Genomic DNA, 13,034 nt, shown 5'->3' on the forward strand with positions numbered 1-13,034 from the left:
CCAGAAGTGGTTTAATTGATGTGATACAAGTAATGGACGTTTTGTGATTGGGATGGTCATCAGGAAACGTGGAAGGGACGAGGAGAGATCAGTCATCAAACATCTCTGAAAGTCTTCCAGTAAACATGAAGGACCAGCAGGGAAACAAGCCTTCTGGCTTCATAGTGGTTTTATCCTCAGTCATTTTTACTGTAATGTTGTCTCTGGCTGGAACAGCCTCCTAGTCGTAATGATCCAATCTAATCAATCAGTCAATCAAGGCCTTTTAACAGACCGTGTTGGACCTGTTTATACAGTGGAAGGAGACAGATATTAAAGTAGCCCCGTAACTGTTTGTGTTGACGAAGTAGCCACTCGGATTTCAACTGGACTGCACTTTACAATCGATACTGGATTTGATGATGAGCTTGTTTACTTGGTACATGGTGTGTCTGAATTGGCGTGTATGTGTTGTGTGCAAATGCTTGTGTGTGTGAATGTGTGCGTGCATCTGTGTGCGTAATTTCTAATGTTAAATATGTCACTCACCTCTGTCAATCTTTTTACTTTGAGTGTGTGACCTTTGAAATGCATTATTGTGTGTGTGTGTGTGTGTGTGTGTGTGTGTGTGTGTGTGTGTGTGTGTGTGTGTGTGTGTGTCTGTGTGTGTGTGTGTGTGTGTGTGTGTGTGTGTGTGTGTGTGTGTGTGTGTGTGTGTGTGCGTGCGTGCGTGCGTGCGTGCATGTGTGTGTAATCATGTGGTGTAACTGGGTCAATATCTTGCCATTCCACAACAGGCCTGAATATTTTGGGCTCCCTGACTTTCTTTAGCCATGGGCTACATCACTCAAACACCATCCTGCCTGTCATTCCCCTTCCCTGACAAGTCAACCTCTCTGTCCTAGTTCACTCTCTCTCCCTCCTCCAGCCTGAGCCCACTGTCTGCATACATGTATCATCCTCCCTGCTTTGTCTCTGGTCCTATCTGTGTGATAGCTGCTTCTATCTGTGTGATAGCTGCTTCTACCTGTGCTCATATCCTATCTCCCTGATTTGTCTATGCTCCCACTCCATGGCCCCTCACCTTTTGAAGACGATGTAGGCCACCAGCCCCACCACCACAGCAGCCAGGATGGAGCAGTAGATGGGGATGAGGTTCTCGTTGAAGCCCGGTCTGATGAAGTGAGGGCTGGGCTGGGCCGTGGTGCTCTCTCCCCCCGGGGAGGGGCTGCTGGAGCTGTCTGGTGGGAAGATGTCTGTGAAAGAGGGGGAAGACCGGTCCACGGGAGTGGTGGGAGACGTGTAGGACGGGAGGAGAGGATCTAAGGAGAGTGAAGGAAGAGAGGAAAAAGGAGAGAATGCTATTATATAAGACAGGACACATGTGAATGCTTGTTCTTATTAATTGGAATGGCCGATTTCAAGTTTTCATAACAATCGCAAATCTGTATTTTTGGACACAGATTTGGCCGGACACAGATTTTTTCTAACACCTTTATTTAATATTTATTTAACTAGGCAAGTCAGTTAAGAACACATTCTTATTTTCAATGATGGCCTAGGAACGGTGGGTTAACTTTCTCATTCAGGGGTAGAACGACAGATTTTTACCTTGTCAGCTCGGGGGACACAATCTTGCAACCTTACAGTTAACTAGTCCACTAGTTCTAGTTCTCTTGCGTTCATTGCACACAGAGTCAGTATATGCAACAGTTTGGGCCACCTAATTTGCCAGAATTTTATATAATAACATTGAAGGTTGTGCAATGTAACAGGAATATTTAGACTTATGGATGCCACCCGTTAGATAAAATACGTAACGGTTCCCTATTTCACTGAAAGAATAAACGTTTTATTTTCTAGATAACAGTTTCCGGATTTGGCCATATTAATGACCTAAGGCTCGTATTTCTGTGTGTTATCATGTTATAACTAAGTCTATGATTTGATAGAGCAGTCTGACTGAGCGATGGTAGGCAGCAGCAGCCTCGTAAGCGTTCATTCAAACAGTATTTTCCTGAGTTTGCCAGCAGCTGTTTATGGCTTCAAGCCTATCAACTCCCGAGATTAGGCTAGTGTAACCGATGTGAAATGGCTAGCTAGTTAGCGGGGTGCGCGCTAATAGCGTTTCAAACATCACTCTCTCTGAGACTTGGAGTAGTTGTTCCCCTTGCCCTGCCAGGGCCGCGGCTTTTGTGGAGCGATGGGTAATGCTGCTTCGAGGGTGGCTGTTGTCGTTGTGTTCCTGGCTCGAGCCCAGGTAGGAGCGAGGAGAGGGACGGAAGCTATACTGTTACACTGGCAATACTAAAGTGCCTATAAGAACATCCAATAGTGAAAGGTTAATGAAATACAAATGGTATAGAGAGAAATTGTCCTATAATTCCTATAATAACTACAACCTAAAACTTCTTACCTGGGAATATTGAAGACTCATGTTAAAAGGAACCACCAGCTTTCATATGTTCTCATGTTCTGAGCAAGGAACTTAAACGTTAGCTTTCTCTCATGGCACATATTGCACTTTTACTTTCTTCTCCAACACTTTGTTTTTGCATTATTTAAACCAAATTGAACATGTTTCATTATTTATTTGAGGCTACATTTATTTTATTGATGTATTATATTAAGTTAAAATAAGTGTTCATTCAGTATTGTTGTAATTGTTATTATTACAAATAAATAAATACAAATCGGCCGATTAATCGGTAGCGGCTTTTTTGGTCCTCCAATAATCGGTATCGGCGTTGAAAAATCAGAATCGGTCGACCTCTAGTTCTTATAGGCAGATGGGCTCCGGCTAAGATGCTACCTGGAGAAAAAGGGGGAATGCTTCTAGAGGAGGAGGAAATGGGAGGCAAACTGTCACTCACCCACATAATAACCCAAGCCCAGCAGCACCATGACTCTCTCACCAGGGCCGCATCCCAAAGGGCACCCTATTTCCTACATAGTGCATTACTTTTGACCAGAACTCAGAGGGCTCTGGTCAAAAGTAGTGCACTATTATATAGGGAATAGGGTGCCATTAGGGACGCACTCCAAGTTCTTCTCTATATGGGACCATGACTGTGATCTCTGTACATAACATGACACACACCATGTGGAGTACCCGCAGTACAAAGTCAAGGGCTTTAGAGGGTCAGTGTGTTCAGCTTAACCTCTGGTGCTGCAGGCCAGGCCTGGGAGGGCAGCAGTAGGAACTCTCTCTCTCTCTCTCTCTCTCTCTCTCTCTCTCTCTCTCTCTCTCTCTCTCTCTCTCTCTCTCTGTGCTACTGGAGGGGTCTGGTTTTCATCAGGCTTAACTCACTAAAGAGGAGACATTTTTATAAATTGTCCCATTTCCTCTCTCTCTTTCTGTTTCTCTGTAAATTGCATTAATGAACAACTGCTATTTTCCAGTGTGCCAGCAGCACCATTCACCATGGCTGCCCAGAGGCCTTCTTGCTTCTGCATCCCTTGGCAACGTACATACAGCACAGGACAACTCAGTCATGTTCTTTGTAGTGGTTACCCTGTTATCTGCTGTGTCACGCACTCCTACTGTGTGTGTTGTGTAATAAAACTGTTATGCTTCAAGCATTAGATGTAGTTACAGAATGTCTGCCAGTATCCACACCCCGAGGGGAGTGTGGTGGATGGTGGAGATGGGCCTTGTCTCTCTCTGTGGTGGTGTGATTATGAAGGAGTAATCCCCAACAGAACAGAACCCCATGCAGGCTTCCTCAACCCTCAAATAATATGTCAGAAACATTCCACAGGGATGTTGGTCTGTTGACACCAGGCAGGATGTTGGTCTGTTGACACCAGGCAGGATGTTGGTCTGTTGACACCAGGCAGGATGTTGGTCTGTTGACACCAGGCAGGATGTTGGTCTGTTGACACCAGGCAGGATGTTGGTCTGTTGACACCAGGCAGGATGTTGGTCTGTTGACACCAGGCAAGATGTTGGTCTGTTGACACCAGGCAGGATGTTGGTCTGTTGACACCAGGCAGGATGGGTCCATGGACTCATGCTGCTTACGTCAAATCCTGACTCTGCCATCAGCATAAAGCAACAAGAACCGGGATTTGTCGGACCAGGGAACATTTTTCTACTCCTCAATTGTCCAGTGTTGGTGATCGCGTGCCCACTGGAGCCGCTTCTTCTTGTTTTTAACTGATAGGAGAGGAACCCAGTTTGGTGGTTTTCTGCAATAGTCCATCCGTGACAAGGACCGACGAGTTGTGCGTTCCCGAGATGTCGTTCTGCACACTGTTATACTGCGCCGTTATTTGTCTGTTTGTGGTACTCCTGTTAGCTTGCCCGATTCTTGTAATTCTCCTTCGCCGTTGCTTATCCACAAGTTGTTGTCCCCCACAGGACTGCCGTTGACTGGATTTTGTGTTTGTTGCACCATTCTCTTCGTGAAAAGCCCAGGAGGCCAGCTGTTTCTGAGATACTGGATCCGGCGCGCCTGGCACCGACGATCAAACCAGACTCAAAGTCACTTAGGTCACTCGTTATGCCCATTCTAACATTCAATCGAACAGGAACTGAATGCCTCGATGCCTGGCTGCCTGCTTTAGATAGCAAGCCATGGCCAAGTGACTCACTGTCTGTAAGAGTGATCCATTTTTATGAAACGTGGTGGTGTACCTAATAAACTGGCTGGTGAGTGGATATTTCCACACTATGAGTGAGGTTGGTATAACACTGTGAAATTGGGAAAATTATGATAATGCCATTTTAGTGAAAGAACTGTTTGAAAATACTGCCTGAAATTTCTGCCTGTTTTGGTGGGATGGAGTATTGACATCACCAGGCTGTAAATTAGTTAATAGACCAATAAGAAAGAGTTCCAAACCTCTCTGCCAATAACAGCTAGTTTTCAGTTTTCCCCACCCCACTTGAGAAATTGCTCTTTGCTAAGAAGCTATTTTTCTTTATTTTTGACCATTTTAATTCAAAACAATCACTGTAAAGTACTTAATCGTTACACAGAAATGATTTGATATTGAGATAAAAATGTCTGCAATGGAACTTTAAGAACACAGTGAAGTATGAAATGGCAGTCTTGGTCAGTGATGTGGTCTCTTGACAGTTTGACACAATGTTAAGCAGTGGACCATCACAATAATAACGAACTGTCAAAATTCAGCCCTTCTTTTTATTACTGACAAGGCTATTTTTCAAAAAAAAAATCCACATTGATTGAATGCATATTTATTTACGCTCCCCAGGGACACTGATGGGAGTCTTAGGGTACATTTGTTAAATTCTGCAGCTTGTTAAGACTTTGATATCTCCTGGCTGTTTCCTTGGCGATGACAGGACATTCCTTTGTCCGTAGGTTTACTGAAACTGTAGAGAATACCGTTCCACACTGGACACTCCCTGCTCACAGCCACGTCACACCAAGACACAAAAATAAAACTCAACCTATTTAAAGGCATGGTATCGATTCCAGGGAATTATTTTAGGCCAAGGTCAGGTCACAAGTGATGTTGCCAGTAGGAATGGTAGTCACGTTTCCAGTCTGTCAGTCCCAGTGCAGGTGTAACAGAACATGCTTGAACTTTCAGGAAGTGCGCTTCTCCTTCCATCTCTATTCACCAATCAGTTACAGTCAGTTTAGCATTATGGTGGTAAAACAAGAGGATCCCAAAGATGAGATTTCCACAATCACTTCAAATTCCCCTCTTTCCACTTTTTCCACTGTGTGAGTCATACAGTGCATGCAGCGACAGCGTCAGCCATATAATTCTACAATGACCACAGACACACACACACCATTTATTCACACCTTTGGAGACGGTGTGTGTGAGTTCTGATAGCCGTGTCCATTTCATCCGGTACCCTACGGATGGCAATCTGGGGTGATCACAGTGAGTCAGAGTGACTCAACACTCACTGTCACCAACACAAACCTTCTGTATCTCTTTTTCTCTTTTCTCTTTCTTTCTATATTCCTCTGAAACCCTTGCCTTCTTTCTCTCTCTTTCTCCCTATTCTATTTCTCTCTGTTTTTCTCTCATATCTCATGCTTACCTGCATGTATGCATCAGCCCTGTGCTGATCTAGAAAGTAAGGCAGTTAACCGGGAAATAAACCTGCGGCTCCAGTGCCTGTCTCGGTCGGCTAAGCGTGTTACCCAAAGGCAGCCGTGGTTTAACTGTTTTATTTCAGCTTCAATGGATTTTAAACGTCTCTGAAACAAATAAAACTTCCCTGAGCTTTTATGAGCCCAGGCTGGTGAATAACTGTTTATTAGGGGGAGTGGAGGAGGATAGAGAAATGCTATTCAATTGTATTTTATTTGGCATTCTAGGTTTTGTATTGTAAAGTTAACCCTGTACAGTGCCTTCAGAAAGCATTCATACGCCTTGACTTACTCCACATTTAGTTGTTACAGCCTGAATTCAAAATGGATTAAGTAGATGTTTTCCTCACCCATCTACACACAAATATGACAAAGTGAACACGTTTTTTTTATTGTTTTTGCAAATGTATTAGGACATGAAATGCAGAAATATCTCACTTACATAAGTATTCACACCCCTGAGTCAACACTTTGTAGAAGCACCCTTGGCAGCAATCTTCAAGTAGATTTAAGTCAAAACTGTAACTAGGCCACTCAGGAACATTTATTGTCTTCTTGGTAAGCAACTGTAGTGTAAATGTGGCCTTGTGTTTTAGTTTATTGTCCTGCTGAAAGGCAAATTCATCTCCAAATGTCTGGTGGAAAGCAGACTGAAGTTTCCTCTAGGATTTTGCCTGTGCTTCGTCCATTCCATATATTTTTTATCCTGAAAAACTCCCCAGTCCTTAATGATTACAAGCATACCCATAACATGATGCAGCCACCACTATACTTGAAAATATGGAGAGTGGTACAGGTGATGTATTGATTTGCCACAAATATAACACTTTATATTAAGGATGTCTGTATCTTTGTAGCGATTGGGTGTATTAATACACCATCCAAAGTGTAGTTAATAACTTCCCCATGCTCAAAGGGATATTCAATGGGATATTTAACCCATCTGCCAATAGGTGCCCTTCTTTTTGAGAGGCATTCGATAACCTCCCTGGTCTTTGTGGTTGAATCTGTATTTGAAATTGACTGCTCAACTGAGGGACATTACAGATAATTGTATGTGTGGGGTACAGAGATGAGGTAGTCATTCAAAAATCATCTTAAACACTATTATTGCGAACAGAGTGAGTCCATGCAACTTATTATGGGACTTGTTAAGCATATTTGTAGGCTTCCCATAACAAAGGGGTTGACTACGTATTGACTCAAATACATTTCAGCTTTTCATTTTTAATTAATTTGTCCAACAACAAAAAAAGTATAGAAACATAATTCCACTTTGACATTATGGGGTATTGTGTGTAGGCCAGTGACACAACATCTCAATTGAATACATGTTAAATTCAGGCGGTAACACAACAAAATGTAGAAAAAGACAAGGCACTGTACTCCCTCCTTGGTTCCTTGCAGTCAAGTTGGGGTGGAGGACAGTTATCAAACACACCACACGCACAATGACCTCTTTATCTATCAGAGAACACTCTCCCACTGTCTCATTACGGCCTATCTCTATCTGCCTAGGCCTCTTGTAAACACCACACACACACACACACACACACACGCACACAGACACTTCTCTCTCCGGATGAAATGATTCAAGTTGGCGTTCTGCTTTCCATAGAGAGTGAGAGTTCATAGGGAGAGTGGGGGTAGAGAGAGTCAGAAAGGGACAGTATTAGGAGAGTGTATGGGAGCGAGGGGGAGAGTGGGGGAGAGAGGAGGGGAGGGGGAGAGAGGAGGTGAGAGGATGGAGGAGAAGAGGAACAGAAGCACTGCTGTAAAGTGCTCTGATTAGCAGGAGTAATTACACTGCAGCAGTGAAGCACTGAATGACCCACTCCTCCCCTCATCCCTTTTCCCCCTCTATTCCCTCGGCCTAACCACTCAAGGCTGCTCGGGGAGAAAGGGAGAAAGGAGAGAGGGGAGGAGAAGAGAGGCTGAGAAAGAGAGAGTGGGGAAGAGATAAGAATAAGAAATTCTCCCTCTTTATCTAAGAAGGGTCTGTAGGTGATAAACTGAGTCATGAAAAGCTCAACTCTAGTGTTTAAGGAATTGTGCAATAACCCTGTCACACACACAGTCTGCACACTCACCGACACACACAACTAACCGCATGGTGGAGGAGAGAGACCGCTGAGCTGAGAGATGAAGAGATGAACAGAGAGGGAAGGAGAGAGAGAGAGATGTGATCTGAGAGAGGATGAGAGAGGGAGAGATGTGAGCTGAGAAAGAGAGAGATAAAGAGATGTGAGCTGAGAGAGGATGAGAGAGCGAGATGTGAGCTGAGAGAGAGAGAGAGAGAGAGAGAGAGAGATATGTGAGCTGAGAGAGGATGAGAGAGAGAGATGTGAGCTGAGAGAGATGTGAGCTGAGAGAGAGATGTGAGCTGAGCGAGAGAGAGAGATGTAAGCTGAGAGAGTGTCTAAGTCTGTGTGGGTTCTGCTGCAGTGTTCGGTGCTCATAAAGGTCACCCAGCGAAACCTGAGTGTGAGCAGTAGAAACCCCAGCACTCTTATCGACCCTCCAGTCCACACAGAACAGCACAGCACATCTGATGCACCCCCCCCCTCTCTCTAATCATTCTCTCATTGTGAGTGATTGCCACTTGGAAACAGCTGGATATGAAGGGAGTATGTGAAAATGCCTGCCGCAGCTACTTAAACACATATGTGCGTGCACACACACACACAAGCGCAAACACAAGCACACACACACACACACACACACACACACACACACACACACACACACACACACACACTGTGTCAGCAAGATTTAAATCTAGTATCACACACATTGACTGAGTTAGGCCTAGATTCAATCAGATCAAGAGTTAACCGCCGAAATCTGGATAATTTTTTATTGCAAAAACGGTTTGAATGGTCCACTGGCTCCCAGAGGCAAGATTTTGATTGGATGTTACATTTCAAGAACCCTCCCCCACACACCGGTAGAAGGGGTGCTGTGTGTTATGTGCGTCACTGATATCCCTCCAGTAGTTGTGGCCTATGCTAGTTTCAAGTTATGAAAGGTGGCCGACAGTCTGCAATTTATTTTCATTGAAATTGAAAGTGGATTATACCACTCTAGTGACAGACTTTTTTCCCTGTCTCCATTCATCGACATGGCTGCTTGCTGCACTTTGTTACCACTGCAAATATCGTGAAGATTGCCCATTATATTTGTTTTTGTAAGGACCCAAAAAACTGAGGCAGTGGGAGAACCTAGAAAGTAAATACAAAAACAATGTATTATTAGCTAGCTAGCTGGCTACAGTAGGCCACTTGTAGGGTAATGCCAGGTGTGCACTACATGACTTTCAAAATCCTAACATGGCTGAGCCTCTCACACGAAACCACCGTCTTTCCTGTAGTATTTTGTTGTCTTGCCAACGTAGTGGTGCCACACTAAACCATGTAGCACAGACAGGGCTCACACACTAAACCATGTGGCACAGACAGGGCTCACACGCTAAACCATGTAGCACAGACAGGGCTCACACACTAAACCATGTGGCACAGACAGGGCTCACACACTAAACCATGTGGCACAGACAGGGCTCACACACTAAACCATGTGGCACAGACAGGGCTCACACACTAAACCATGTGGCACAGACAGGGCTCACACGCTAAACCATGTGGCACAGACAGGGCTCACACACTAAACCATGTGGCACAGACAGGGCTCACACACTAAACCATGTGGCACAGACAGGGCTCACACACTAAACCATGTGGCACAGACAGGGCTCACACACTAAACCATGTGGCACAGACAGGGCTCACACGCTAAACCATGTGGCACAGACAGGGCTCACACGCTAAACCATGTGGCACAGACAGGGCTCACACACTAAACCATGTGGCACAGACAGGGCTCACACACTAAACCATGTAGCACAGACAGGGCTCACACAGTAGACCATGTGGCACAGACAGGGCTCACACACTAAACCATGTGGCACAGACAGGGCTCACACACTAAACCATGTGGCACAGACAGGGCTCACACACTAAACCATGTAGCACAGACAGGGCTCACACAGTAGACCATGTGGCACAGACAGGGCTCACACACTAAACCATGTGGCACAGACAGGGCTCACACACTAAACCATGTGGCACAGACAGGGCTCACACGCTAAACCATGTGGCACAGACAGGGCTCACACACTAAACCATGTGGCACAGACAGGGCTCACACACTAAACCATGTAGCACAGACAGGGCTCACGCACTAAACCATGTGGCACAGACAGGGCTCACACAGTAGACCATGTGGCACAGACAGGGCTCACACAGTAGACCATGTGGCACAGACAGGGCTCACACACTAAACCATGTGGCACAGACAGGGCTCACACACTAAACCATGTGGCACAGACAGGGCTCACACACTAAACCATGTGGCACAGACAGGGCTCACACACTAAACCATGTAGCACAGACAGGGCTCACACAGTAGACCATGTGGCACAGACAGGGCTCACACACTAAACCATGTGGCACAGACAGGGCTCACACACTAAACCATGTGGCACAGACAGGGCTCACACACAAAACCATGTGGCACAGACAGGGCTCACACACTAAACCATGTGGCACAGACAGGGCTCACACACTAAACCATGTGGCACAGACAGGGCTCACACAGTAGACCATGTGGCACAGACAGGGCTCACACACTAAACCATGTGGCACAGACAGGGCTCACACAGTAGACCATGTGGCACAGACAGGGCTCACGCACTAAACCATGTGGCACAGACAGGGCTCACACAGTAGACCATGTGGCACAGACAGGGCTCACACACTAAACCATGTGGCACAGACAGGGCTCACACACTAAACCATGTGGCACAGACAGGGCTCACACACTAAACCATGTGGCACAGACAGGGCTCACACACTAAACCATGTAGCACAGACAGGGCTCACACAGTAGACCATGTGGCACAGACAGGGCTCACACACTAAACCATGTGGCACAGACAGGGCTCACACACTAAACCATGTAGCACAGACAGGGCTCACACACTAAACCATGTGGCACAGACAGGGCTCACACAGTAGACCATGTGGCACAGACAGGGCTCACACACTAAACCATGTGGCACAGACAGGGCTCACACAGTAGACCATGTGGCACAGACAGGGCTCACACACTAAACCATGTGGCACAGACAGGGCTCACACACTAAACCATGTAGCACAGACAGGGCTCACACAGTAGACCATGTGGCACAGACAGGGCTCACACACTAAACCATGTGGCACAGACAGGGCTCACACACTAAACCATGTGGCACAGACAGGGCTCACACACTAAACCATGTGGCACAGACAGGGCTCACACACAAAACCATGTGGCACAGACAGGGCTCACACACTAAACCATGTGGCACAGACAGGGGTCACACACTAAACCATGTGGCACAGACAGGGCTCACACAGTAGACCATGTGGCACAGACAGGGGTCACACACTACAAGATTCCTCACTTGGTCGTGAGGATTGTTGATTGCACGTTCTATGGTATATTGGTGATCACACAATTGAATGTGCATCCCGCCACCTACTATGCTGGAGGGAAACAGGATTCCCCAAAAAACTGAACAAACTACCCAAAAATAAATAAAATAAAATAAATCAAAACTTTTTTGATAAAATATAAAAACAGATCTCATCCCTACACAGGCTCAAGGGGAACCTGGAAGGGTAGGTCTTCCGGCGCCAGTACCCCTTGAAAGTCTTCAGATGTAAAATCCTTAAGTCAGTTTGTCCAGTTTCCTAGACTTCTTTGAGACTTGTGCTGTATACCTCATAACTGTGGAAATGAATGCAACAAATTCCACCCTTTTAACACACAGGGTATATTTTGTCTCGCAGAAAACATTTACTACAGGCTGTGGTGTATCCAGTACCATATCTTCACTTATGCTGCTCAGGTCAATACAATTCTGGTCTGACCAATCGGATTCCACGCTTCAAGATTGCTTCGATCACGTGGACTGGGATATGTCCCGGATAGCCTCAGACAATAACATTGACGTATACGCTGACTCGGTGAGCGAGTTTATTAACAAGTGCATCGGAGATGTCATTCCCTCTCTGACCATTAAAACCTTCCCTAACCAAAAACCGTGGATTGATGGCAGCATTCGCACGAAACTGAAAGCGCGAACCACCGCTTTTAATCATGGCAAGGTGACCGGAAACACGACCGAATACAAACAGTGCAGTTATTCCCTCCTCAAGGCAATCAAACAGGCTTCCTCACCTTCACAGGACACTCCAGGAACTCAGGGTCATGATCCCCACCACAATTGCAACACCATCTTTCTACACAACATTCTTCAGAATATTCTGTTCATCTGCACACACTTGAAACGTCTGCACACACTTGACAAGTCTGCACACGCTTGATACGTCTGCACACGCTTGACAAGTCTGCACACGCTTGAAACGTCTGCACACGCTTGAAACGTCTCCACACACTTGAAACGTCTGCACACGCTTGAAACGTCTCCACACACTTGAAACGTCTGCACACGCTTGAAACGTCTGCACACACTTGAAACGTCTGCACACACTTGAAACGTCTGCACACACTTGACAAGTCTGCACACGCTTGACAAGTCTGCACACGCTTGACAAGTCTGCACACGCTTGAAACGTCTGCACACGCTTGAAACATCTGCACACGCTTGAAACGTCTGCACACGCTTGAAACGTCTGCACACACTTGAAACGTCTGCACACGCTTGAAACGTCTGCACACGCTTGAAACGTCTGCACACGCTTGAAACGTCTGCACACGCTTGAAACGTCTGCACACGCTTGAAACGTCTGCACACGCTTGAAACGTCTGCACACGCTTGAAACGTCTGCACACACTTGAAACGTCTGCACACACTTGACAAGTCTGCACACGCTTGACAAGTCTGCACACACTTGACAAGTCTGCACACAC

The 13,034-nt window shown here is 45.9% G+C and overlaps 1 protein-coding gene across 2 annotated transcripts in view; it reads right to left on the reverse strand.

Annotated features, from left to right (window-relative positions):
• LOC139421516 (tumor necrosis factor receptor superfamily member 16-like) overlaps positions 1-13,034 on the reverse strand; it is a 46,880-nt gene that overhangs the window by 9,880 nt on the left and 23,966 nt on the right. For both annotated transcript variants that reach the window (XM_071172480.1, XM_071172479.1), the window contains one exon: positions 1,064-1,301. In XM_071172480.1, the coding sequence (XP_071028581.1) occupies positions 1,064-1,301 (238 nt within the window). The remainder of the gene's footprint in view (positions 1-1,063; positions 1,302-13,034) is intronic.

This window comes from Oncorhynchus clarkii, chromosome 12, assembly GCF_045791955.1.
Source record: "Oncorhynchus clarkii lewisi isolate Uvic-CL-2024 chromosome 12, UVic_Ocla_1.0, whole genome shotgun sequence".
Lineage (NCBI taxonomy): Eukaryota > Metazoa > Chordata > Actinopteri > Salmoniformes > Salmonidae > Oncorhynchus > Oncorhynchus clarkii.